This window comes from Elaeis guineensis, chromosome 2, assembly GCF_000442705.2.
Source record: "Elaeis guineensis isolate ETL-2024a chromosome 2, EG11, whole genome shotgun sequence".
Taxonomy (NCBI): Eukaryota; Viridiplantae; Streptophyta; class Magnoliopsida; order Arecales; family Arecaceae; genus Elaeis; species Elaeis guineensis.
Genome location: NC_025994.2, coordinates 89,993,268 through 90,021,071, shown reverse-complemented (window position 1 = coordinate 90,021,071; position 27,804 = coordinate 89,993,268). Strand labels below are relative to the sequence as shown.

Below are 27,804 nucleotides of genomic sequence, written 5' to 3'. Positions count from 1 at the left end.
CTTTCTTTAATTTCATGACAACTATTTTGTTTGCAATCTGGATGACCATGTAGCTATGAAATATAGACATCGTAGCAAACAGTATAGCACTGTAGTTTGGAGCAACAGGAAGACAACTAAGTGTCATATTAGCCATGTTGGGAGGAATTACAAAGCACTCAAGCATTAATGGCAATGCATTAAAATGAACTTCTTTCTTGCTTTTCTAGAAGAAAAATAATTTCTATGAAAGACAATGTAGAAACAGAATAGTTGGGACTAGATACCCAATTACCATCAGTAAATGCATGTAGATGCAATCAAGCGTGGACCTTTGAGTCAGTAAGAATGCCATTAAGGTATTTTAGAATCCGACTAAGGAATTGGAGGATCTATGGGTAGGCATACATAAAAGAGAGAGATTATTATTCATAAACAAGCTCACCATTGAAGAATTTGCACAATGTAGATTATTTAGGTTCAACCACAATGGTGGGGATTTGGACTAGAGCTGATCATGGGCTGGGCTTGGAGACAGACAATGTCAAATCTTAAATAGGTGTGGCCTGAAGCCCAACTAAAAATGAGTATAGTTTAGGCCTGAAGCACGGCCCATGATCACTTCTAATTTAGAGTACTTTGTCCAATCATTGAAGATCGTAAAGAGGTGATATGAAGTCTTGCTAGGCAGCAGCTTCATGCGGAGCGGATTGTCTTGGAGGTTGACTCTGCTACTGTCATTTCATGGATCCAAGGGGAGGCTAGGCAGCTTGATGGTCATCAGCTTCTCCGAGATATCAAGGCCTTCCTCTGTCGAGCTGCTGCTGTGAGAGTTCGGCATGTTTATAGAGAGGTGAACACGGCAGTAGATTGGGTGGCCACTTTTGTTGTTGAGCAATCTGGTGTCCGGCTATGGAGGCAGGGCGAGGTTTGCCCGTAGGCTCTGCGGGATTTTTTGTATCTTGACCTAGTGGGCTGCTCTCACACTGGATTAGTGTGAACGCCTGTTTGTACCAAAATAAAGAAGAAGAAGAAGAAGAAGAAGAAGAGGTGATATGAAGTCTGCCATCAATTCTATTACTATGTTCCATCATTTTGTCATGTCATTTAATCTTTCTTGCTCAATGCCCAAAAAATAACTAAACTGTAGATGGCACCAAGCTTATTCATTGAATTGCACCATGGTTATTTTTTCCTTGTTTTTCTGTCTCATTTATTTAATATGCTTGATAATATTAAGAATTTAAGATTGTTAAGCATACATTCCTTAACAAATACTATCCACTCTATAAGTTGGCTTAGATAGTCAAATCATGATTTTCTAAAGTCAGACTATTTAACAATTGTCTCTGATGATGTAGATATTCCAATCTTTGTACAATCTGTATTCACCTTCTAGCTGTTTTTGTTAATATGAAAATTAACTTCCTTTTTGAGAAACTGCATGAGCTATTTTGTTTCTTTTTTATAGGCTATGAATGGTAAAGCTTTCTGCATGTATTTTTTGAGAACAATGGTCTTCTGCATGTATTATCATTCATGACTAATCCTTTTTTCCTCTTTTGTGGTATGCTTTTAAGGCCTTTCTTGGTGAATGAATTGGAACCACAACATCTTCTCCATGATCGCAGGAAAGTTTATGAGGTGCCTTGTCTTAGATCATCTGGTAATCTATCTCTTGATATTTATTATTTTGTAACTTGCTAACCTGTTTGTTAATAATTGTGAAGCGCCTCAAAATGTTTGGAATTCCTGTTCCAAATTATGCTCTTGTAAATAGAGAATATCCTTATCAAGAACTAGAGTATTTTGCCGAGCAAGAAGATTTTGTTGAGGTTCATGGAAAGCGTTTTTGGAAGCCTTTTGTGGAGAAACCTGTTGATGGTATGACTTCTCCCTATGTAAATAATTATTTATTCTGTTAATTTGGTGAATTCATATATGAAAATAATTTTTTTTTATAGTAATCAAGGAAGAAAACCTCTAAAGAACTGTTAATTTTTTAAGGCATTTTTATGATTTTCCTAGTTACAAATATTGTTGCAGTAAATTCTCTTGCTATGATTTTATAATGCACTAAAGGCTCTTTGTTTTTTGCTTTCTGCTCTGAAATTAATAGTGATGTGCTTCCAAATTTAAAGTTCTTCATTCTTTTGCTTATAAAGAAAACACATGCCTATTGGCATTATCATGAAATAAACCATAAGCATCAATAAAATAAATCAGTCATGCATTAAATCAAACTTGATTCTAGAATTCAGCAATTTGTAAAGTGTCATTGTCCATATATGTTACAAAATAGAATCAAATAAACGAACAACAAATAGAATGACATGCTACATGTCATAAGATATGTATATATTACTTTAGGGGCATTAGACTTATGCTTCTTGAAAAAACATTGGCATTCATAATTTCTCACTATTGGTAAAAACTAATTGTTGAAGTTAATGATTTAGGTCCTTATGTTGGGTGTTGTGCTGGTGCCTTACTAATATGGTAGAGTACGTCCTATAAAACTATTATGTTGCCCAGTTCTTACTGATAGATGGTAAAATTGGCACAATTGCTAGTACCATGTATTGATACGGGGATTATGCTGAGCCTGTATTGGCACCGATATGATCTATTAGATTGGGAATACAAATTGCCCCTTACTACTTGGTACTTTAGGGTGCTTAAAGACTTGTTTGAACTCATCGGGCTTTTTACTAGTTGTATCTTCAAGACATCAACCCCGAACATCAATTCCCATTGATGCAAATGGAAGTGTTTTTTGAGATTTTGCCATTTCAAATCTGAATTCTTCAGGAAACTGACAAAACCAACAACTTGGCAGCTTAGTTACACATGCAAATGTTTTGAGTTTTCTTTCCTTTCTTTTAGTTTCATGAATGAGACAAATTTCTTATAATAAGTTTGTTAAACTTAAGAGTCGAATGACATGCAATCCACATACATATACATGCAAGGGGGCTGAATTGGTATCATAAGAGCATTATAAGCAAGGTTCGCAAAACTGCTATTGAGAACGGTGTCGTAAAATTGGTACATTATGGTATGGTGCAGTATGCATCTTGTATTGAGATAGGTTTCCAAAACTTTTGCTTTCTCTCCTAACCATGGTTCAGCCTGATCAGGTTGTATAGGTCGATACATGGCAAGTCCACTCTGTTCAGACTGCCGAAGACCGGTTTGGCTCATATATCGAATCGGACCTTGTTACCTTACCTATATGGTATGATACAGTCCGGTACGACAGACCTTGATTGTAAGCTTTTCTATTAGCCATCCTGAAGTAATAATATGAGACCCCTAAGTGCAATATTATGCAAGAATGCTATTTCCACAATGCAGTCATATGATATTATGCTGAGGTATAGGGTCACAAATCTCTTTCGAGGTATGCTGAGACATTGCTCAAGGTTAAGTTTTGTCCATTTGATGTGCTGATGCTTCCTTTCATATGCTTTTTCCTTTTAACTTCCAACATCAGTGATGCGACCTCAAACCTACTAGGGCGACAAGCCAAGCACTTATGCTGATTTGACTGTCTCACAGTTCATGGAAAGTTTGGAATCAATTTTATTGTATTCTCTTTCCTCCTATGCATGCATAGTTGGTTTTGATCACCAGATAAAAGCCCATCTACAATGCATGAAAGTTCAGGAAAATGAACGATCTAGACTCTAGCAGAATAGGCATCAAGTGTTCTCCTATCGAAGTCTCTGACCACTTAGCTAGACAATGGATCTACATAAATCATAAGAGCTTAATTGCAGATATTGCTCAATTAGGTGCTGGTACTGAATAGATTTGTTGTAACAGTGACTAGCTTCAAGCCATAAACTTGTATATGTTACAATCTGATGTCAAAGACCCTGTTTGAAAGGTGGAATAGGGATAGAATAAGCGAGTGATTCCACCTATTCTGTCCAAATGGCCGAAGGTTTTGAGGGGCGGTTGGAATTGGCTAATCTTCTGATAGCGAATAAACGCCCAGTTAGATGGTATAAGCAATTCCATAGGGAGGGGTGGAATTGCCATTTCTCCTGAAGAGGGGAATCTTATTCTCCCCAATTACCTTTTAGCCCATATTCACTCTTTAATCTGACCAAAAATTGGGATGACAATTTTGTCTTTGTGATAAAATCCAAATCTTTCACAAAAACCAACGTACTTATTCCTCCTACACTTATCCTTTCAACCAAACACTAAAATTCTCTATTTTGTGGAATCAAGGTTTTAAATCTTGTGGGCAGAGGTGTCGCAGTGTCTCTATGGAATAGGATGCCCCATCGTTCTGTCCTGTCCTGGCAATGGTCTCAATATGCATCCTGGTAGATATCTTTTGTCTCCTTCTCTTTTCTTTTTTTTTCTTCTACCTTCTTTTTTTTCTTTTACCTTCTTTTTTTTCTCTGTTTTTTTTTCTTCTTCTTTCTCTTTCCTTTCTTCCTCCTTACCTTCCTTTCTTTTTCTTCCCCCCTTCTTTTCTTCCTTATGTTCCTTTTTTTTCTTCTTTCCTTTCGTTTTTTTTTTCTTCATCCTTCCTTCCTTTCTTTCTTTCCTCTTTCTTCTTCTTTTCTCGCATGGATAGATTTTAGAGTCCTGACCCTGTCTTATCTAGGGGTGCAAATGAGTCGAGCCGCTCATGAGCTACTTGAGCTTGATTCGAGTCCAAGCTCGACTCGACTCAGTTATTATCGAGCTCGAGTCAAGCTCGAGTAGCTCGAATAGTTTTTCGAGTTGAGCTCGAGTAGCAAGATACTCAACTCGAAAGATCGTAAGCTTACTCGAATTTATATATATTTTTGATAATATTATTTTTATTTATAATATATATATATATATATAATTAGTAGACTAAGGTTTGATTTCGAGCTCGAGTATGGCTTGGTTGATATTCGAGTCGAGTTGAGTCGATCTTGAGTTTGCTTATTTTTCATCGAGTGGAGCTCAAGCTTGGAATATTAAGAGTCGGTCGATGTCGAGCCGAATTTCGAGCCTGAGTATTTTGAGTTGAGTCGAGTTTGAGCTTCTAGCTATTTGACTCGGCTTGACTTGATTGCACCCCTAGTCCCATCCCATTTTTCCATAGGAGCAGGATGGGACTACTGAGATGTCCCCCATCCTGCAGGGACGTACAACCTTGTGTGGAATTTCTATTCCTCTCCAATGCATGGTTTAACTTTTCCTTATCCCTCCAAATTTTGTTCTGGGTCCGCATAAGAGTTTCTCTATTATCTACGATTAATATTGCATTTTTAGTTGGCAATTGTATGCAAGAAAGCTCCATGGGCTTTCATGTTGGGCGATTCCTTCAATATAGTTCTAGATTGAAACCTAAAGTTTCAGCAGAGGTGTCAGTTGTCAGGTGCCAAACCAGTAACTGAACACATCAGGGTCTAGAATGAAAAAAAAAAGACAAAAATTCTTCAATTCTCTCTGCTAAATTAGGCTGAATAAGACACTCCAGATGGAGCAATGCACACTTCTTCAATACTTCTTAGTTGGAGGTCCACATCTCCTAATCAATGTTTCCAGTGCTGTTCCAAATGGAGTTTATCCTTCAGAAGTTTCACATTACATACAAGGAAAATGTCTGAAGTCTAATGACAAATTGTCGCAGCCAAAGAGTGTAGATGCAACCATCAAGAACTCTTCTTAATTTAACAATTCCTTTAACTTATGTTGTCTTGGTGCATAAACACTATCTGACATTGGAAAGGTCAGACAAAAGGCTGCTGGAGTTAAACCAACACGAACTTGCCTTAAATATTCTATAATGGTAAGTTATCTTACAGACATCTTCAGGCACTGTAGGCTTTGATTATTACCAAAAAACTAGAGTTCTAAATCCTTCTCGTACTACATGCAAAAATATTTCTGCCATTCTATATGTTCTTATGCTTGGTTTTGTACATAATTTGACCTGATTTTCATTTCTCTCTTAAAAAGGGGATGACCACAGTATAATGATATATTATCCTAGTTCTGCTGGTGGGGGAATGAAAGAATTGTTTAGAAAGGTAATATTTTTATGTTGTATTCATTTTTAAGTAGCATATGTGTGATGTAATTCTTTTTCTGATTATAGTACCATCTCTACAGGTTGGAAATCGATCTAGTGAGTTTCACCCAGATGTTCGTAGAGTGAGGCATGAGGGCTCTTACATTTATGAGGAGTTCATGCCTACCGGAGGAACAGATGTCAAGGTTATTTGGAATATTGTCATCGATAATTTCTATTCTTGGCTTTTGTTAACAGTCTTACTGCATTTGCAATATAGCATGGACTGTATGTGGTCATATTTAAAATACCTCCTCTTCGTGATTGGTATATTACCCATTGCCACTAAGAATCTAAGATTATTCTGGAAGACAATATGTAATATGAGTGTTCTTGGGAAGTTTTGTTGCATCAAGCTAAAAAATAAAAAATGGTTGGAAAATGTACTCTTTTAACATTTGAAGAGATGAGCTTTATATATCATGAATTGAAATTATTCGATGTCCTTGACAAAAAGGACCACCTTTATTAAGAATGACCACTCTGTATCTACCTATGGGTTCCGTGTATATGGTTTCTTTGTAACAAATTTTGCAAAGTTGGACCAATAGTTTTGAAATGCTGAATTTTATTCTTTATGTTCATCACACAAAAGGGATAAGCAACTAGTCCAGGTCCCAAACCATCTTTTGACATCCATTTTTGCCCATCAAACTTTGACCTGTATAATAGGTTTGTTATTTAGTTGATCCCATCATTTAGAAAACTGTCTCGAGTGCAATTAACTCCTGTATTATTATGTGCCACCCTATGCTTGCATGCTTGGGCCTCGTTTAGGTGTTTGCACTGGCTATCATATTGATATCTCCCACATAAATATGTTCCAGGCAAGGTAATCACCCAGTTTGGGAGCACTGAGTTACTTTACAATTATTTACTGCCTTGGTTAGTGCCTTGCATACAAGTTTCTGATAGTTATTATTATAATTTAATATATATATATATATATATAGTTTTTGGATCTAATTTCACTCTTTGTTCTATGACTTTTCCCACCTCTTATTGTGTTAAATCAATTGACATGGTATGAGGTGAGATAGATGTGTACATAGATGTTTGAGGGAGAATTGCTAAAACACTTAAAAACTGCAGCCAGTGCGACAACGTCCTGGTCTCTCGTTGCCATCCTTTTCTTTTTCACCTTCTTGAAAATCAGGAATTCAACCCATCTTCCTCCATTCCTCCTCTTTTGTCTGTGTTATTCAGTTTCTGCTTTTGGTGCCAGTTAAGGTTTTCTAGCTAGTGTGATTGTCCAAATGGAATAGTTCACTATATTATAAGCTTTCCCATCACTGCTTCTTGCAATTCTATGCATTAGCTGTTTTTTGTTACAAACATGATCATCCATGTGATGTATTGTAGTGTCTCTTATTGCTAAAAATGCTAAATAGACTAGAACTAAGATCTGTATGTCTACCATAGGTATATACTGTTGGTCGAGAATATGCACATGCTGAAGCACGGAAGTCTCCAGTTGTTGATGGTGTTGTTATGAGGAATCCTGATGGAAAGGAAGTAAGCATTCAGTTATTTATCATCACTTAAACTAGCAATTTTGATTCTTTGGCTAGGGAAGCACGATGCTGGTTTTATCTGATATCATGAAAATTGTTAGGTTACAGGCTATTCCTCAGATTATTTGAATCAGGCTTGCTAATTGTATCATAGATGAATGTAGATTCTTATTGCATGGGTAGTGTATTTAGCACGATCAATTCTATCCTTAATTATGTTTATCAGTTTTACATAATGTGCCCGTAGCATATTTCATCTGATATACGTAGTTTCCATCGTGCTTATTAGACTCTTTTGACAAGTTTTACTTTGCCATAGGTATTTCATATTATAAGATAAGCAGTTTGAAGAAACTGCAAATATATAAAATCACATTGACAACTTACTCAGCATCCATTTTATTAATCACCTTTATTCTTGGTGCACTCTATTAATAAATGACAATAAATCGGTTAGTAGCAGCAAAATTTGTAGTGAGAACCAGGAAATATAACCAAACTATAATAATCAAGAGTGAAACAATCTTAATATTTAGTAGTTCCCCTCAATATTCAATTTTCATGACAGATATCATCGTGCGGGTATTCAATTTTAACCCTCCAAAATTCCAAAATTTTCATGACAGATATCATTGTTCAGCTGACAGTGGTGTCAGCAAGCTTGAGATTGGAGGCTGCAACTAGCTTACACATCAAGAAAGAAAACAAGGTCAGAGAAAATAATAAAAAAGGCATCTCTTTAAACTAATTAGCCTGTATATATCAGCTATTAAGCAAGAGAGATGCTTGCTGTGAGACCTTGAAGGCCAATTTTCAGGCAAAAACAACCTTTTAATTTATTGTGCTGTTTTAGTTCATACAACTGAAGCAACGTTGAGTTTCTCATAGATATGAAAGGAATCTAGAGAAAGAGGAAAGAAAGTAAAATCTGATATAGGAACTCCTCTACACATAAGAGTCAAAGCATAAAACATAGCTCCTAATTTGTGTTTCTTATTTATCCAATTTGTTTAAATGCTAAATGGACAACCTTTTCCTAGTATCCATGATCTTCGTATCACATCGTTTAGGGAAAACCATGTCGTCATAGATTAATGTAACCTCAATCATTTAGTCAACAGACCTCTTTGATTCCATATGCTAGTAGAACGTTCTTTTTTTTTTTATTCTAGCATTTGGATCTTTCACATTTGAAAACGTTTGTTTTCAATGAGGTTCTTGAGTTATAAACTTAATCTCTAATGCAGTTTGTCTTGATTCTCAAGATTTTTAAAAAGTTCATGGAATTCATTTCCCTGTTCAATAAAACATATTTATTTTGCAGGTCAGGTACCCTGTACTGTTGACTCCGACTGAGAAACAAATGGCAAGGGATGTTTGTATTGCTTTTAGACAAGCGGTAAAATTATCCACATATGAAGCCTCGATGTGCTTCTTGTTCTTTTTAAATCATATTGTGCTGGTCTTTATGATGTTACCTTGTAATATATCTGTTTATAGGTTTTTAAATTTGTTATTTTATATTTCTATGAAGCTGTGAATGATAAATGCTTTCTCAGCATTGGACTCTACAGAATGGTCCTTAAGCCATTTTACATATTGCAATATGTACACTCTTTTAGTTTTTACATTTTAATTTGCAAATGTTTATCATGTTGTTAAATTGTTCTTTTTTTTTTTTTGTGTTATTCAAAATTATAAAAGCTTGTTAAATATGACTAATTTTTATCACTATGATTTGGCCAGTCTATATTTGTTCTCATAATTGACACTTATGCCTAAACTTAAGTCTCTTGTGGTCACCTGTTCAAGTAAGAACATTTATGTTCTTCCGCTTGAGCAATCCTAAACTGATTAGAATGTCACTATATATTAATGTAAAGGGTTTCTAGATTTTTTCTTCCTTTTTACTTTCACTATTATGCTGTGGTAAGTGGGTTTCAGTTAATATGAACTTACGAAGTTAGTTTACTATCTTTTCAGAAGTTGCATTTTCATCATTTAGTTACAATTTCAAGTCCAACTTACTAACTTCTAAGCTCAAACTTAATTTCAAACCGAACTCAAGCTATTCATGAATGATTGGTTTAATGGCTTGAGGTTCATTGAATGTGTGCATGCTTTGAAGTTGGTGCTTTGTGTAGGATCACTGATTTTGCATGATAGCATGTCAAGGGGACTTTGATCCTATGCCTGGGGGACAGCTTATCACAAGACCTACATGGGAGTCACAGAATTTTGGAAAAGAAAATTATAGATGGAAGCATGGTTGTTTGTATTGATGTGTAGTGCCCCATACTGAGCATATTGTACGGTACTGGTACCGAACCAAGACTCGTTACATGGGGCATACTGAGTCTCCGTACCAAGGTTTGCCATACCGTACCGAACTGGCCGGTACACCCCATCTTGTACTGGACCGGCGGAGAACCGGCACGATTCGGCCGGTAAAATCGGTACACCGGCGGTACCGAAGAATAAAGAATGGAAAGTGAGAAAGAGAGAGAGAGGGGAGGGAAGGGAGGGAGGTGGGAGCCGCCGGAGGCCGGCTGCGGCCGTCGGAGGACTTTCGAGCCCCGTATCGCCCGATAGGGCTTTTAAGAGAGCAAAAAAGAGAGAGAGAGCGCTCGGAGGGGGGGCGGGGAACCTACCGGACAGACGGTACCTCCGTTGCGAGGCTCCCGATGGCCGACGAGCCGACGCCGACGGCCTGAGGGCGGTCGAGCGGGCGGAGCCGTCTTCTTTTTTTTCGAAACAGACGACGTCTGTTTTGATTTTTTCTTTTTTCTTTTAATTTTAAACATATGAAGTCGGCAATTGGGTTGCCGACTGAAGAATTTTTTTTTAAAAAAATAAAAATCGTGAAGTCGGCAAATGAGTTGCCGACTTAAAATTTTTTTTTAAAAAAAATAAAAATCGTGAAGCCGGCAAATCGTTTGCCGACTTCACTTAAAATCATGTTTTTAAAAAAATTTGCGAAACAGGGGCGATGCCCCTGTTTCCCGCCTGCGGCGCCGCGCGCATGGACGACGCGGCGGCCAGTCGGAGGCCATCCGGCGGGGCGGCTCCTTCCCCTCTTTTTTTTCTTCCTCTTTCTCTCTCTCTATTTCTCTCTTTTTTCTTCCGGTTCGGGTCGTCGGTTTGGTATGGTATGAAATCATACCGAACCGTACCGCCGGCTGGCCGAAACGGCCGACGGTACTGGTTCAGCAAACCTTGCTCCGTACATTGAACCGACCCCTAATTTAGTGTATTGACATTCTATCAGCACGATACCAGTATAGGGTCTGGTATCAAGACGGCAAACCTTAGATGGAAGAGCCTTTTTTTTTTTTTTTTTTTTTGGGCCCCAAAGGACAGTTTTTTACCTCAAAGATGGCCGTGAGTTCTGATTGTTCCATGATATCTCTCTGGTGGTGATGTAAGGCTTTCATGGACCTTTCCAAATGATGAATGTGAGAGACAGGGGGGTTCATAGTTGTTTGTTGGATGCATCGTAATTGCTTGCAGTTAACCATTGACGGTTTGGCCTGACCTGGCTTCCAACCTAGACCGTCCACCTGGGCTTAAAATGCCCCCTTAGGGCTAGCTACGTAATGGTTCAACGGTATGTTTGGGGCCATCAGAAGTGCACCCTCTCTGAACGCAAGCAACATTAAGGTCATGGAGGCTCATGGTGTGGTTGTTGGAGGTCAAAATGTTATAGTTATTTTGCCTATTAGAGTAGCTTTATTTCAGGGTAGTGTGTTGAAATTAAGGTCTGTTAACCAATACATGCTCATATTGAAAAACATAGGGTCTAGCTAATCACCAATACCTTAATTGAAGCATGTAACAAGCAAGAAGGTGTATTAAATTGTTGCAATTGATTTGAGAATCAGTTAAATGCTGGATGTTTAGAAAAATCCATTTGAAGCAATTTATTTCCTCCACATAAATGCAAAGTGGCTATTTTCCATCTTTCTTTACATGTTTTGGCAGGTCTGTGGCTTTGATCTCTTAAGGTGCGAAGGACGATCTTATGTATGTGATGTGAATGGATGGAGTTTTGTGAAGAATTCTCACAAGTAATTGTGTTTGCTGTCTTAAGCATTTTGTTAACTGAATTTAATGTACAAATCCAATTTATTATTTGAATAGTTTTTGTTATGACGATAATTTGTAACATTTTTGTAAATTTAATATATGTATTTCTGAAGAAGTTTGTTCATTTGGTAGGTACTATGATGATGCAGCTTGTGTATTGAGGAAAATGTTTCTTGATGCGAAAGCTCCCCATCTTTCATCTACCATACCTCCTGATCTTCCTTGGAAAGTTAATGAACCAATCCAATCTTCTGAGGGACTAACACGCCAGGGAAGTGGAATTATTGGCACATTTGGGCAGTCAGAGGAGCTCCGTTGTGTTATTGCCGTTATTCGTCAGTAAGGGCAGATTTCTCTTGCTTTATGGGATGTTTTTTCCTATATCTCCTCTCCTTTCTAATTTGTTTTGTCATAATTATCTTAGTGGTGATCGGACACCAAAGCAGAAGGTGAAGTTGAAAGTTACGGAAGAGAAACTACTAAATTTAATGTTGAAGTACAATGGAGGAAGGCCAAGAGCTGAGGTGTTTCTTGCCTCCAAATTTGAAATCAGTTTTGGAGAATAAATAGGCTGATGCTTATGAAGACTTACAAACGATCTTGTTGTGCATTAACTTTGTTGCAGACAAAGCTGAAAAGTGCTGTTCAGTTGCAAGATCTGCTAGATGCTACTAGAATGCTAGTTCCACGTTCTAAGTATGTTTTCAAATTCAGAAATTCCTACTTAGATATGCACACTCTAGTTTGTTTCTTTAATAGTGGTAAAGTTAATGAGTTGATTATAACCAGCTGAGACCACCTGGTGCTTAAAGCACCAACGAATATATTTCATGTTTGTTTGTTGAGGTCATATCCTTATGGTAGTTTGGTGAACATTCAATCAGCTTGATGACGGACAAGCATTTGCCTGTAATTTTTAAAAAATTATGTTAGCTGCTATTATTATTTGCTCAATTCTTTCATGGTGCCCTTTAGAGCTATGATTATTTCTGGTCGCCTGATTTTGATGGCAGAAGGCCTGGATGAGGATCATAATGATGTTTGTAACCATATGCAATAGTTGTCATTTGTCAATGTTTATTTGTAGCTAGTACTTAAATACCTAGTAGTTGCATATACACCACATTACAGTTTGGAATGGATAAGGAAGGAAAGGAGTAAATGCCACATGAACACATGGACTTGTTCATTTGATTAATATGAGTATCAGTGAACCTATCTCATAAACTTTCAGATGTAGATTTTGGGAAGAGGAATGGTGCTGTAACTGCTGTTTACTGTATGGTAATAATATCCTATATGGTCATGGCGTGCACTTTCTAATTTTCAGTGTACTTAGATGTGCATTTGAGACTCTTGTAGATACCACTCCTATGACATCACCAATTCACCATAGGAGTTGTATCTCTCCTACAACAACTCAATTGACCAAAATGCTGTGTCTCAAATCTATCCATAAATAAAATCGCCTTGCTTCTTGTTGCCCCATCCAGTTAATGGTTTCCTTCTATATATATATATTAATTAGATATGTCATTATCTATGCATTAGATCTGGTCGTGAAAGTGATAGTGATGCTGAGGACGTTGAACATGCTGAAAAACTTCGTCAAGTCAAAGCAGTGCTTGAGGAGGTATGTTTATTGGTATCAGAAATTGGTCTCATTTGATTTTAATTTTTCATGGAGTCATGAATGCTAATTTTGTTGTTGCATTATATCTCAATGACAGATTTTTGGCATTTTCAATTGGTTTTTGTGCATGGAACATTTTGCTTTAGCATGACCATTCAAGCAAGCAAATTTCAACAGACTTGTTTGCATGTATTTAACTGAAGTGTTCCAACTGTTAATGTAGCATTTAAAAGCAAGCAAAATTGTTTCAGATGTCTTGAAACTATATCAAAACTGGTGTTGATTTTAATTTTTATGTTGTCGGCATATTTGAGCATCTAGTACGGGACTTTCTTGTAGCTTTGGTTCCGTAGGAATCATTCTCACTTGTGCTTATGGTGCTGATGTGGACTATGCAGGGATTCATGCTTAAATAATATATAGTTTACATCTAAGAATAAATGCTTACCTTCCACCACGTAGCCAAGTATAGGCTTTATTTCTTTATTGAGTTTTTAGTGTTAAATGTGTCTTTTAGTTTCTTAAATTACAATTTCAATTTGGATTTGTTTACTACATTCTTTTGACTATAGTGTGAGACCAGATTTGCGGCCTCGGTATCAGAACCCATGTCGGTTGCCGTATGGTACGGCATGGTACCGTACTGGATATAAAAAATAAAAAAAAATCCACCTAACAGCATAAAAAAAAAGAGAAAACTGAGCTGAACTGGACTGAACCGGTCCCGAACCATACCGAACTAGATCAAACTGTCCGGTATCGGGCGGTTTGGGCCGATACCGTATTGAACCGATTGGTATTGGACGGTTTGGGCCGATACTGTACCGAATCGACTAGTTCGGTTTGGTTTAGGCCTTTTTTCGAAAATTTAGCTTGAATCGAATCAATTTTCCGCCGGTACGATACGGTACGGTATCGGATGTATCGATCGGTTCGAGCCGATACGGAATACCATGGTGTGAGAAGCAGACCTTGGAAGGTCGGCCCATACCCACCCTATCCCTATCCGACCTGATTTTTGCTGTGCTCAGGCTATGGCCAGGCCTCAATTTTTCAAACTTGGTAGCCATTTTTTAGACTGACTCAGCTTGGCTTAGCCTAGCTCCAAAATATTGCATATTATATAGATATAATTTTATATATAAAGTAATGTTATATAATTTTTAAAAGGGGTGAGAGAGAACTCTGAAAGTTCCTCCTCCAATTGGTAGCCGATGCAACGCTGCTCCCCTTTCCTCCGCTCTCTTTGGGGTTGGCTTCTCTCTCCTTCCCTCCCCCACAACAACGCTTTCCCCCTCCCCCACCCATGCTCCTTCCTTGACCACCTCCTTTTTCTTGCCTCCCATCTTCAGCCTCCTCCAGTCCTTCTTATCTCCTCTCTTTATATTTCTAGTCTAGTCCACTTAGGTCAAGCTTGGGCACTAGTATTACCCATTGGGTTGGGCCCTTCTCCATTTTCAGGCCTGAGGTCATGCTTAGGCCAATCTCGGGCCTGACAATTTATCCTTGGTAGTGGACCTTGGCCCTGTCTTGGTAAATGCTTAGGTTTAGGAAGGAGTGGTCTACTAGTTTCCTTTGTGATTCCAAGGGCATGATCGTGACTCGAAAACCTTGCTTCTACATATTCCTTTTCTGATTATTCCCATAGTCTTTAATAGGTTGGTTTCACTTTGTGCTGAGAAGCATCAAGAGAATTTGGTTTTATATGGGCAAGCCAATTTAGCCTTGATTTTTGTGTGATAACTGCTATGCAGCCATTTTTGTGTGGATCTAATCAACATGACATGTGCATCAGACTATTGGTATAATGTGGAGAGTCAACATTGTGCTGGTGGATGTTCATATGACCTTTCCTATTTGTGAGGCTAACAAAATGGTCCACCTTTTTTTACTTCTGTGTCGGGATAGGTGCACAAAGGTGCTCATTTAATGCGAGAGGAGTATCAATACAGCCTTAAGAAAAAAAGGCTACATCATAAAGCTAATTTTAGCTTTTTTGATGACAAGACGAACATCTGCATGCACCCAATCTTATTATTTCTGCATAATACCTATTTGGTGGTTTTTCCCTCAACAAGAGAACTGAATAGTTTCCTTCATTTTTGCAGCACATATGGAGTTCTTTTATTTGGTTCTCTATTGAAAAACTTAGTGTTGATGCCATGTTTGTGGTAATATATGTGAGGCCAACATATGATGCAGGTAATATGTACACATGGTAAGATTTCAGTCAGCCTAGTGTTGTCAAAGGCACTTTGGGAACTTGCCTATGCACCCACGCATGGCGAGGAAACCTCAAAGTGCCTCAACAGTCCTCATGTTTGGTAGACTTACTGAGGTGATGCCTAGGTGAGCCCCAAGAGGCTAAGACGAAGTGAGAGGCATTTAGGCAAGCACCTCCCAATGTTTGGCACTATTCTTTTTGCTAATTCTTTTAGAGATTGCCGGTTTTACTTTGAGGGGCATTTTGGCCTCTTGGACTCTTTATGTATAATGGATTCTATGGGATGTGAAACGATTTATTTTTTTTGTTTAAGTTTTGTTTAGAAACATCAAACATGTTTTATGAAGTGATAATTTACTATCATATTTGAACTTTGAAGCTACTTTAGGATGTCTGCTAGTTTATTTTTTCTGACTTTTGTTTAGAAACATGTTCACAGAAGTGGTATTTTGATGTGATGTTTTGAAAGATGCAAAAATGATATCTAATGTTCAAGATGAAACTGGAATGGATGATTGTATGATGCTTATATTGTTTTTAGATATAAATGAAACCTATTTTTAGTTTTTAATGTATCTGTGGAACCTTTCGTAGATTAATGCCATGCTTTCTTCAGGCGAAGCCTTTTTGGTGCCTAGCACTTTTGGCGCCTTTTGCTTTTGACAGCCTTGTCCAGCCTGACCTAGAATCAATCTGAACTAGCTTTGGAACAAGGTTCATCCATTTTATGAATTTTTTCTTTTTTTAATTTTTGGTTGTGGTCTGAATCGAATCCAAGATTTGTGGATTTGACCCAGTTTTGAGATTCCCACTTTTGCATTTCATTTGGTCTTATTGGCTTTGCTCATGTTGATGCCATAATGCTTGATCCGTAGTCAATGGAGCCCAACAATATTTAGGTGTAGTTTTTTGAATACAGCCAGCTGCCAACCCATGCTTCGAGATTTCATGTCCATGCCAGGCCTTAGTTTGCTAGGGTTCAGGTCAGACCTGCATCTGTGCAAGTTACTTGCAACCGAATAAAGGACTGATGATGAGCCTCTTTATGCATTGTACAAATGTAATGACATCAAATTAGGTCTAGAATGTAACTGACCCAGGTCCATCAACTGACATTGCACTCTTGTCAGTTACACTGGAGAAACTTCCGTATAAAGGTCTATTGGAAAAAATACTTCTGTGTAATGTTATTTTGCTTAGCTATTGGCTCTTTCTCTGCTTGATTGTGTACTTTCAGGCATTGATCTTAGATTTTCTTTTTATCTTTTAGCAGAAAAAGTGTTTGAGAAATGTTCTAGGCTAACAATTATAAATACGTGTATTTTTGTGGTACCACTATGTTGGTGCCCAGGGTGGATATTTCTCAGGTATTTATCGAAAAGTGCAACTGAAGCCACTAAAATGGGTTAGGGTTCCAAAGAGCAATGGCGATGGTGACGAAGAACGTCCTATTGAAGCTTTAATGGTCCTTAAATATGGTGGTGTTCTTACTCATGCTGGTAGAAAGCAGGTATTTCTTTTAGGTTTCTGCCTTTTCCTTTTCCCCTAATTAATCCTGGCCTTGAATCCTAACTCAAATTGCTCAATGGAGCAGCTAAAAATGACCTATATACAAATTTGTCTTTCAACTGCAGTATATGGTTCTTTTCTAGCTGTGCCAATAAGTTGCACTTCAGTGAGAGGTGATAGGATGTCAAAACTCTCAGGATGTCCTTTTTAATTCCAAACCCTCGTACAAAGTAAACTTTACATGATTCTGTTTTCATGAATATTCATGATTTTATGTGAGTCATCTCTCTTGATTTTTTGAATCAGGCAGAAGAGCTGGGAAGATATTTCCGAAATAACATGTATCCAGGTTATATATCTTGAAGCTTTATCCTATTTCCCTTTGATAAAAAAAATGCACTTTTTGTACTTGTCTCGATATTATGAAATAATCTGATATATTTAATCGTAAGTCACTCTCCTAATGAGCTGCCCATTCTTGCTATCCTTTGTTCTGTGTTATTAGCTGCATGCATCTCATTTTTCTGGAGCATAGAAGTTTTATCTCAGATCAGTTGAGCCTTTAAGGCTAGTGAAGATGGTTTATGCCAGAGTCCCCTGATTAGATTATATTTTGTGACATGCAATGGAACCTTAAGTCTACCCACTAAATTTGAGGGTGACTATTAGCGGGGGTGCATTTGAAAACAAAGAAATAAAGTTTGGTGCAAACATATGACTTGAATGACTTGAAATATCTGTTTCTCAATGTTTGCAATGTCCATACCCATTTCACTAACAATTCTTCATGCCAAAACATCAATTTCATGGAGCTCTGATTTTCTAGCAGTTAAGAGTACATATCTACAGATTGAGTGCCATAAACTAGAACAGATCCTTTGCTTGTGTGAAGCTGATATCATTATTCTCTGGTGGTTCTGATGGTTATGGTGACTTGTGGTTATCCTAGTTAGTACTTCAAATTTAATAACAGTTACAGTGATTAGAATTAAAACATAATGCATACATCTATTACATAAGGTCAGTGTGAGGGGGGCCCATTGCAGCCTGTTGCTGCAGTTGGAGTTATCAATTTTTAAAATCATTTTCCAAGTCATTTGGCTGTGCGGAATGTATGCGATAAAGCTATGCTGGATCCAAAACACAAGAGGGCAGCTAATTATTGAGAAGATTATGGTCTTTTTGGCCTGTAAGCGGCGGCCATAAGTTAAATATATTGAAAAGTAGACTGCATGAATTGAATTTGACCGATGTGGCCTCTCCTTTTCTCCTCACTTTCCATCAACATTTGAAGTATCGACCAACAAACCCATACCAACTGGGGGGGTTCAGGTGTCTGCCATATCACGTGCCATATTGACAAAGTCTATGGGTTAATTTGCTTTTGAACAGCTGAACAAGCTGGTACGACCTATTTGGGCCTTCAAACTTTTTTTTTCCTATTTTCTGCAACAGATATGGTAAGAGTATTGACTTAGTTACCCTGGTCCATGTTCAATGTATGTTGAAGTTTTTGAAGTGGTACACGAAGTAAACAACAATCATATTTAGCTTGAATTTTGCTAATAGGTCATGATCTATAATCATTACAAAACAATTTGATCAGTTCATATCAAATAAAAACTAATCTATTTTTTTCCTGAATTTTCAGTATGTATGATCAAAAAAGCAAATTGTAAATGACAAAGGATGACATCTTGTAGAAGCATTATATCTTTGATTGTATACTGTATTTTATTTATGTAGAATGCTTAATAATAGCAAATTACAAGAATCTATAGATTTAGTAAATCAAAATTTGTTTATATCTAGTAACAACCCTTTAGTCTTACAAAAATGTGTTAGCTCCTAAAGAAATATCATTTAATTTTCTAGACCATGAAGTTTTTTAATAATTATCACAATAACTTCTTCTGCATATGTTGTTTATAATCTAATTTTTGCCAATAAATTCTTAAAATTTCAGTCCTAGATCCTTTTTCAGATGGTGATATATGCGTAGTTAAGAAATTGATATTTATATTAATTTTGATAGTTAAGCTTTCAGTTGTCTAAAATATCCTAAGTCCTAACTAATGAAGCATGGTCTCAAATCCCGGTGGAACATCTTGTAGGACACCAGTATAGGGTACCATCCTAAGTATTGGTGCAAGACCATCCAACCATTGTCCTAGTGTCCCTATTGGCACATCTTATGACATCCCTTGTCCTAAGTATCGAGACAGGGTGGGACGGTGGTGCATCCTGTTCTATAGACAAACCGAGATGGCCCAGTCCCGTGGGATTTAAAACCTTTGAATGAAGAATAAATTAGTCTTAACTGTAATTAAATATTTAAAATTAAATTGGTCATCTAATCATTATGGTAATTGTATAAAATTTGGGATATAATCAAAGCCAAAATGTTGTTTAAAACTCCATCCCAACTCCCATTCAGTATTACTGCTTGGTTTGGCATATTCTAGGATGTATGGGTTGAACTGGCCGACCGGTTTGTACATACGAGCCAGTATGGGCTGGTGTACACACTTTTTCAAGCCTTCTTGTTGTACATATCCATCTTCCTTGTCTTTTCATTTTCAGCTCTTCTACCTTCTTTTTTGTTTTTTTTGTTTTTTGATTATTGACACCATGAACGATGAGCCTGAGCCCAAAATTTGACTAGGTTGAGATTCTCTCATCAAAAGAAAAGCTCAAAATAAACCTGATTTGATATTTTTGATAAATAGTGGTCATTGGCTGACTCCTATCATTTGTAACATAGCTTGATGAATCGACATTTGTTTTGTTGAATGATCTGGCTTATGATGGATTTACTATTCTCTTGACATATTTTGAGTCCTAGAATCGCCAGTGAATTTTCATTTTCTCCTGTTATGCATTAATAAGTTGGTTTCAACTTTAGCTCAATTTTTTGTTTGTCATACTTGTATCTTACTAGGTTTATTTACATCATCACCATGACCATCCAGCCTTATCTACTTGTGGTTAGCCCTAGGGATCCTCCTTTTCAAAGTATTCCTATCTAAGGCCACCTTTGGCTTGGATAATATTTCAAGCTTGTCCATGTCTTTCCTTGATACCTCCATCCATGTCGCCTTAGGTTTTCCTCTTCTACAATCTTCTAAACAAATCAAAGTACATTTTATCATATGTATATATACATGTAATATATAAAAATAAGCACACAGCCATTCTTGTTTAGATTTTGTTTATTTTTATTGACACATGTTGCTTGTCGCTATGCAACACTTACCTTTGTCGATCAGGTCTTGAAAATTCTATATCTAGATTTGTGGTCAAAATTTCAAGTTTCTCAGATAGCTTTAGATTGTAGCAGGATTGGTTGAGTTTGATTTAGTCCTCTAAGACTAAAATGACTTGGCAAGTCAAAAGAACTTGCATGGATCGTTTTGTTAGATTTTAATGGATTCACTTATCTAAGTTGGTTCATTTTTCTTTTAATTTCAATAAGCCAAGAGGAGTTTAAAACTCTGTATTCGAAGCCACGATTTTTTTCATTGAAGTGATTCTCTTGCACATCTATGCTGGTAATATAACCTCACTGACAACAAGAAATGCCTTACATGGTGGTATAAAGTCATATGCCATATAATTTGGTGGCCCTTATGCTACCTTATCAATTTGATCATCTAGATTTTACACAAATGGAAGCAATGTTTTCAGTCTCAATAATGGATGCCGAAGAAAACAGAAATTTGAAGAGAATTTTTTTTGTATATTTCTGAATAATAATGCTCTTTACATAGCTTCTATTTATATACATCCGCTAGTCCTAGAATAGGAAGCTAAATAATTACAAAAGGAAACAGAAATAATTAGGGGTATCGGCTATATACAGAAACCGAAATTAATTCCTACTAATTTGGGATTCCTATAATCATGGGATTCCAACACTCCTCAAGTTGGTCCATAGATATTACACATACTCAACTTGCAAACTAAAGTGTGGAATACTCTACTGCTTAGTCCCTTAGTAAATACATCAGCAAACTGCTCCTTTGAAGTCACATGAGAAATAGTTAATGAACCATTCACTATCTTCTCTTTTATGAAGTGTCGATCAATCTCTATGTGTTTGGTCCGATCATGCTAAACTGGATTGTGGACAATACTGATAGCAGCCTTGTTGTCACGGAATAAGGGTAAACTATTTGTTTCTGACAACTTCAACTCTTTCATTAATTTTTGCAACCACAACAGTTCATAGATACCCTGAGCCATAGCTCTATATTCTGCTTCTGCACTTGATCTTACTGTCACATTTTATTTCTTGCTTCTTCAGGTAACCAGATTATCTCCAACAAATATACAATAACCAAATGTTAACCTTCTATCATTAAGAGATCCAATCCAATCAGCATCAGTAAAAGTTTTTTTTATCGGTGGCCATGCTTTTGAGAAAAGTAGCCCTTTCCCCGATGCAGATTTTAGGTATCTTAAAATGCGAAACACAGCTTCTAAGTGGGATTCACGAGGATCATGCATATATTGGCTCACCAGACTAACAGCATGAGCTATATTTGGTCTAGTGTGTGAGAGGTAAATCAATCTCCCAACTAACCTCTGATATCTTCCCAAGTCAATCGAGTCCCGAACTCCTGCTTGCAATTTGTGATTAGCCTCAACAGGAGAATTTGCAGGTTTACATCCCAATATGCTAGTTTTTTCCAGGAGATCCATAATATATTTTCTCTGAGAAATAAAGATCCCTTTATTTGATCTGGCAACCTCTATTCCAAGAAAATACCACAGCTTACCCAAATCTTTAATTTCAAAATTCAAATTCTTGGGCTAAGAGCCTTTTTAGATGGACAATCTCTTCATCATCTCCAGTCACAACTATATCATCAACAGAAACAATAAGTAATGTGATCTTACCTCTATAGTGTTTCATAAACAAGGTATGATCAGCATTGCTTTGATGGTAGCCAAAAGAAATCATGGCTTTGCTGAATCTGTTAAACCATGCTTTTGGTGACTGCTTCAGGCCATATAATGCTTTCTTTAATCTGCAAATCTTTCCTTTGGTTTTCTCATCATCAAATCCTGGAGGAATCTCCTTATACACTTCTACCTCTAAATCTCTATGCAAAAAAACATTCTTGACATCAAACTACCGTAAGTCCCACTCAAGATTTGCTGCACAGGATAACAGGATTCTGATAGTATTCATCTTTGCAACAGGGGCAAAGGTCTCTTGATAATCCACTCCATAGGTTTGTGTGAAGTCTTTTGCCACTAACCTGGCTTTGTATCTTTCAATTGAACCATCTGCTCTATGTTTTACTGTGAACACCCATTTGCATCCCATTGGTCTCTTTCCCAATGGAAAAGTAACAAGGTTTCATATCTCTTTTTTTTGCCAAAGCCTTCGTCTCCTCAACCATAGCTGCCTTCCATTTTGGATCAAGGTACGTTTCTTTCCAACTCTATTGATGCAGTACATCGAGTCACTACTTTTATTTTATTTTATTTTATTTTGAGTGTGTTCTATCCTGGTTTAATTTATTGGGATCGGATGGCTAGGTTATTCTAAATCAAATCAAACCAACAACTATACCCTAACAAACTACTTCAAATATATCTTTATCCTATAATCACTCAAAACAATCCTGCAACCATATCTTAACAAATCAATTCAAATATATCCTTATCCTATAACCACTCAAACCAAACCTACAACCATATCCCAACAAACCAATTCAAATATATCCTTATCCTACAACCACTCGAAATAAACCAACAACCATATCCAACCTGATGGCGTCATGTATAAATCTAACATGGAAAGAAGAAAAAAGGGGAGAAGAAAACTTTGGAAGGTTTAACCTATGCTTCTATCTTGAATCCCTTCTTTTGGGATCGTCATCGCCTCTTCCTCGCAGACGGATCCATCTTCAGCTTCTTTCCTTCTGTGACTCTTGGCTCCCTCTTCCCCATCTTGAAGCCTATCATCGTGGTGCTGCTCTCTTTGGTGGTTGTGGATACCCTATATCTCATGAATCGGTTGAAACTTGAACCTCTTCAATATATTCCCGCACTCAAGATAACAAATTCACCCATAATCTTACCTCATGCTGTCTCGTACCCCATCATTAAAATCTAGCCATCTGAACTCAGTTTTAAGCCTAGAATCATGGTTCGCCATACCGGGCCGAACCGCCCAGTACGGGGCGTACCGAGCCGGACCGGTCCCTTACCGTTCCGGTTCGGGCCTGTTTTTCGGAAAAAGACCCCGAACCGCACCGAACCGGGCGGTTCGGTGCGGTTCGGGCCCATACCGCTCGGAATCGGGCGGTACGGCTCGGTTCTGGACCGGTTTGGGGTGAACCGAACTGTACCGTCCATGGGAAAGGGGGGAGGGGGGAAGGTGGCTCAGTTTGATGAGGATCTTGTGTTATTTTCTTGGTATCTGAAATAAAATGAAACCTCAAGCACATCTCTCTCTCTATCATATCTGTTATACCATCTGTCTTGTAGTATCCGATATGATGTATTATATCATATTGATATGTTATTTCATATTATACCAATATTTGGTATGTTGTTTTGTACCAAATTGAAATATATATCGGTATTATAATAGAATGGTGTCAGTATAAGATCCGGTACTGAGATTGTAAAGCTTGTACCATGTATTAGTTCATTGGAATCCAACTCGTAAGATGAATTTGATTTGGTTTTTCATCACCAAACAGATGAAAATGCCTAGGGAAGCATTCTGAGAACTTGAGAGGAACCTGAAAGAAAATTTTGAACCTCTGATAGCTAGTAATGGGGGTTCCCCGCTCCAACAATTACTAAGCATTTATCATTATTCTTCTCCCTGTTTGGTACCATGACTCCTTGCTCATTTAACCCTGTGCATTCGTACCGTTTTAAGTATTCGTTTCCACAACAATTAATCGCAGTTGTAACAGATAGTTTAGAGGCCTCAACAAGATTTTAAAATAAAAATCTCAGTGTTATAATCATACAACATTTAGCATTTATGATTAAAAAAGAAGCATGGGCAATATCTAATTTCCAATTAGTAACTTAAAATGGCATCATAAAATTGAATAATATCTGGTTGTATCAATATCATAAATCTTGTGATGCTGGTAGTGGTATATATATCTCAGAGTTAATGAAGAAATTCTTATGGTGGAATCATAAAATTGAATAACTTCTGGTTGCATAATGTTGTGATGCTGGAAGCTTAAACTGTTATATGCGATATCATATAGGATCACAATTGGAGCAAGGTTTTTCATAAATAAGTCAAATAGGAGAGAGTTCAGGTGTTTTACCACCCTAATTTTAATCAAGTTAAATGGTTGAGGGCTTTATGATGTGTTCTGAATCTTCCAAACCCATTTTCTTCTGCATGAAACCGATTCGATTGCAACATATGGCTATTAAGAGTCTTTGTACCGCAATCTAACTCCAAATTGAACCCAAATATGTCAATAATATGCAATATAATGCCATATTGAAGTTGTATTTATCAATTATTAACTTCAAAAATCAAAAAAAAAAATTAAAAATCGAAAAAAATATTGTGTATCGGTACCGGATCGGTATGCCCAGACGTACCGTGTGTTGGTACGGTACGGTACCAGTATCGTACCGTACCGGTTCGGGACCGGTACCGGTACAGCGAACCTTGTCTAGAATGAATCTATTCCTTAGTGTTTTATGTTGGAACTAGTATATGTAATTGATCTTAAAACGTGTCTAAGTCATGGAACTTTCATAATTGTTATTTAATAAATTTTGGACATGTTGATTTCTATTTTGTTCTAGCATTGGTCTTTAAGAGTTCATTTGAATAGATCGCATAGTATTTATATTTACAACATATTACATTCGTTCTTTTTTTCTTTTTCTTTTATATTGCATTGCTACAGTAGCATGCTTTAGTACTGTGTCACAGTATTTCTTTAAATGCATCACCTATGGGATAGAAACAGAAGAAACAGACAAGACAAAGGCTCTTTAGGAAGGAGACAAAGAAGCATAGGAAACAAAATTGGAAATGGGATGTTTAGTACAAGTTCTGACTCATTTTCTGATAGCAATGGGAACATCAAGATCATTAGTAGAAGAATTAGGATCAGAATCAGAATTAGAATCATCAAGGATCAAAGGGAACTCACCATAAATCTTCAGAATGTTCAGAAACTGAATTCAAGGATGTCAGTTGATCAGGTGTATCATGCTCAATGGCCGTATCTGTCTTGTTCCGATGTGTGTAAGTTCTTAAATCCAGTTTATCCAATCTCCCTAGGGGTTGAGGTGGTTGGTCCTTGTTATCCTCATTAAGGTCTGTCCCAAGCAGGGTTCGTCGTACCGGGCCGAACTATCCGGTACGGGGCGTACCGAACTGGACCGACGGCCAGTCGATCCGGTTCGAGAGTTTTTTTCGGAAAACTCCTCCGAACCGCATCGAACTGCCCGGTTCGGTGCGGTTCGGGTCCATACCGCCCAAAATCGGACGGTATGACTTGGTACGGTTTGGCTCGACATGAACCGAACCGTACTGACAGCCTCACATGGGAAAAGAAGGGGGGAGTGGGGCCTGGGCTGTCTTTTAGTGGCAGCCCAGGTGATTAGGTTCTCTGAGAAGCTCGAGAGCTCTTAAAGAACTCCCGAGGCTCTCAACGAAATCGTCGAGACGCCAAAAAAATAAGAAAAAAAGAGAAATTCTGTCAAATTACAGCACTGGTTTGAGGAGACGCTGATTCTTGGTAGGAAGTAAGGTAATGTGTTATTCTTTTAGTAAATATTTTATTTTTTTTGTTTTTGTTGTTAAAAATAGAATAAGAACGAGGAAGTATGAAAATAAGAGAAAATCATGCCAAAATTTTGTGATTTGGATATGATTTAATTATATGTGTAGATCTTTGAAAGATCTACATGATGATACTAAAATTATTAATTATCATTAATTATATTTTTTTAAATATTTATATATATATTTATTCATAAAAAATATTAAAAAATAAATTTAAAGAAATAAAAAATCAGAGTTTTAGAATCATGTTTAGAATGATTCAAGCTACTTAAATCTAACCTCGAATTTTTTTTGAAATATTTGAAATTAAATAATTATTTAAATAATAAAAAATATTATAAAATAAAAAATATATAAAAATAGAGTTATATTTTAGTTAATTCAAAAATATTATTTGAAGCATATAACATATTTATTTTGAATTTTTAAGTTTTAAAATTATTTTAAATTTATATATAATTTTTTAATTATCATTAAACTATCGTATTTTGTTATACTTGTAGATATTTATAAAAAAAATTTAGAGCATGACGTTCATTGACTTTAATTAATTATATATTTTTAATATATATTTATTTATATAAAAATTATTAAAAAAATAAATAAAAAATAAAAAATCAGAGGTTTTTTTTGAAATTGAGAATAATGTTTAGAATGATTCAAGCAATCGAAATATTTGAATCTAACTTGAAATTTTTTTAAAATTTTTGAAATTTAAAATATTTTTGAAAATATTAAAATAGTAAAAAATATTATCAAATAAAAAATATGTAAAATTAGCATTATATTATAGTTATTTCAAAAATATTATTTGAAGCACAACATATTTTTTAATTTATGAATTTTTACTTTATATATAATATTTTTTAAATAATTATTAAACTATCGTATTTTGTTATACCTGCAGAAATGAGTAAGAAGAGATTCAGAGCGTGACATTGGTTGGGATCATGACGAGATACTCTCGGCTCGACATCATTGGAGATGCAAATGGTGCAACATAGAGTTCAAAGAAAGAGGGGTGACTAGGTTGAAGCAGCACCTGGCTAGTAGTTATCCTGATGTGTCCATGTGTCGGAAATGTCCGTAAGAGGTCAGATAAATGATGAAAAAGTACTTTGCTGATTCGAAAGCAGCAAAGGAAAGGGCAAAGCAGAAAAGGACCGAAGTAGACCGTCGAGCTGCAGAGCCACCTTCTTATCACTCTAGAGAGTTAGGGGCAAGGTATGTTGAACCGATACCATCGGCTGTTTCGGCCGACCGACGGTACAGTCGGTATGGTTTCATACCGTACCAAACCGACGATCCGAACCGAAAGAAAAAAAGAGAGAAATAAAGAGAGAAAGGAAGAAAAAAAAGAGGGAGGGAAAGGAGCCAGCGGGGCCGCCGGACGGCGTCCGACTGACCGTCGTGGCCATTGGAGGGCGCAATCCACGCGTGCGGCGCCGCAGGCGTGAAACAGGGGCATCGCCCCTGTTTTGCAAATTTTTTTAAAAAATATGATTTTAAGTGAAGTCGGCAAACGATTTGTCGGCTTCACGATTTTTATTTTTTAAAAAAAAAAAATTCTTAAGTCGGCAATCCAGTTGCTGACTTCATAAGTTTAAAATAAAAAAAAAAAAAAAAATCGAAACAGACGTCGTCTGTTTTGAAAAAGAAGAAGGGGGCGGAGCCCCGGAGGGGCTCCGGGGCTCCGCCCGCTTGACCGCCCTCAAGCTGTCGGCGTCGGCTCGCCGGCCATCGGGAGCCTCGCAACGCAGGCACCGTTCGTCTGATAGGTTCTCCGTCCCCCCTCCGAGCGCTCTCTCTTTTTTGCTCTCTTGAAAGCCCTATCGGGCGATACGGGGTTCGGAAGCCCTCCGACGGCCACCGCCGGCCTCCGACGGCTTCCACCTTCCTCCCCTTTCCTCTCTTTCTCACTTTTCATTTTTTTTTCTTCGGTACCGTCGGTGTATCGATTTTACCGATCGAATCGTGCTGGTTCTC

At 37.1% G+C, this 27,804-nt stretch overlaps 1 protein-coding gene across 3 annotated transcripts in view; it reads left to right on the top strand.

The window, feature by feature from the left end:
* The window catches only part of LOC105054063 (inositol hexakisphosphate and diphosphoinositol-pentakisphosphate kinase VIP2), a 65,590-nt gene that overhangs the window by 5,522 nt on the left and 32,264 nt on the right, over positions 1-27,804 (top strand). For 2 of the 3 annotated variants that reach the window (XM_019854398.3, XM_010935460.4), the window contains 13 exons: positions 1,560-1,623; positions 1,710-1,863; positions 5,938-6,008; positions 6,091-6,195; positions 7,472-7,564; positions 8,888-8,962; positions 11,545-11,630; positions 11,782-11,988; positions 12,074-12,173; positions 12,275-12,345; positions 13,201-13,282; positions 16,858-17,016; positions 17,322-17,364. In XM_019854398.3, the coding sequence (XP_019709957.1) occupies positions 1,560-1,623; positions 1,710-1,863; positions 5,938-6,008; positions 6,091-6,195; positions 7,472-7,564; positions 8,888-8,962; positions 11,545-11,630; positions 11,782-11,988; positions 12,074-12,173; positions 12,275-12,345; positions 13,201-13,282; positions 16,858-17,016; positions 17,322-17,364 (1,310 nt within the window). Of the gene's footprint in view, positions 1-660; positions 1,030-1,559; positions 1,624-1,709; positions 1,864-5,937; positions 6,009-6,090; positions 6,196-7,471; positions 7,565-8,887; positions 8,963-11,544; positions 11,631-11,781; positions 11,989-12,073; positions 12,174-12,274; positions 12,346-13,200; positions 13,283-16,857; positions 17,017-17,321; positions 17,365-27,804 lie in introns of those variants that run through there. The other variant, XM_073252132.1, reaches the window with a different exon arrangement.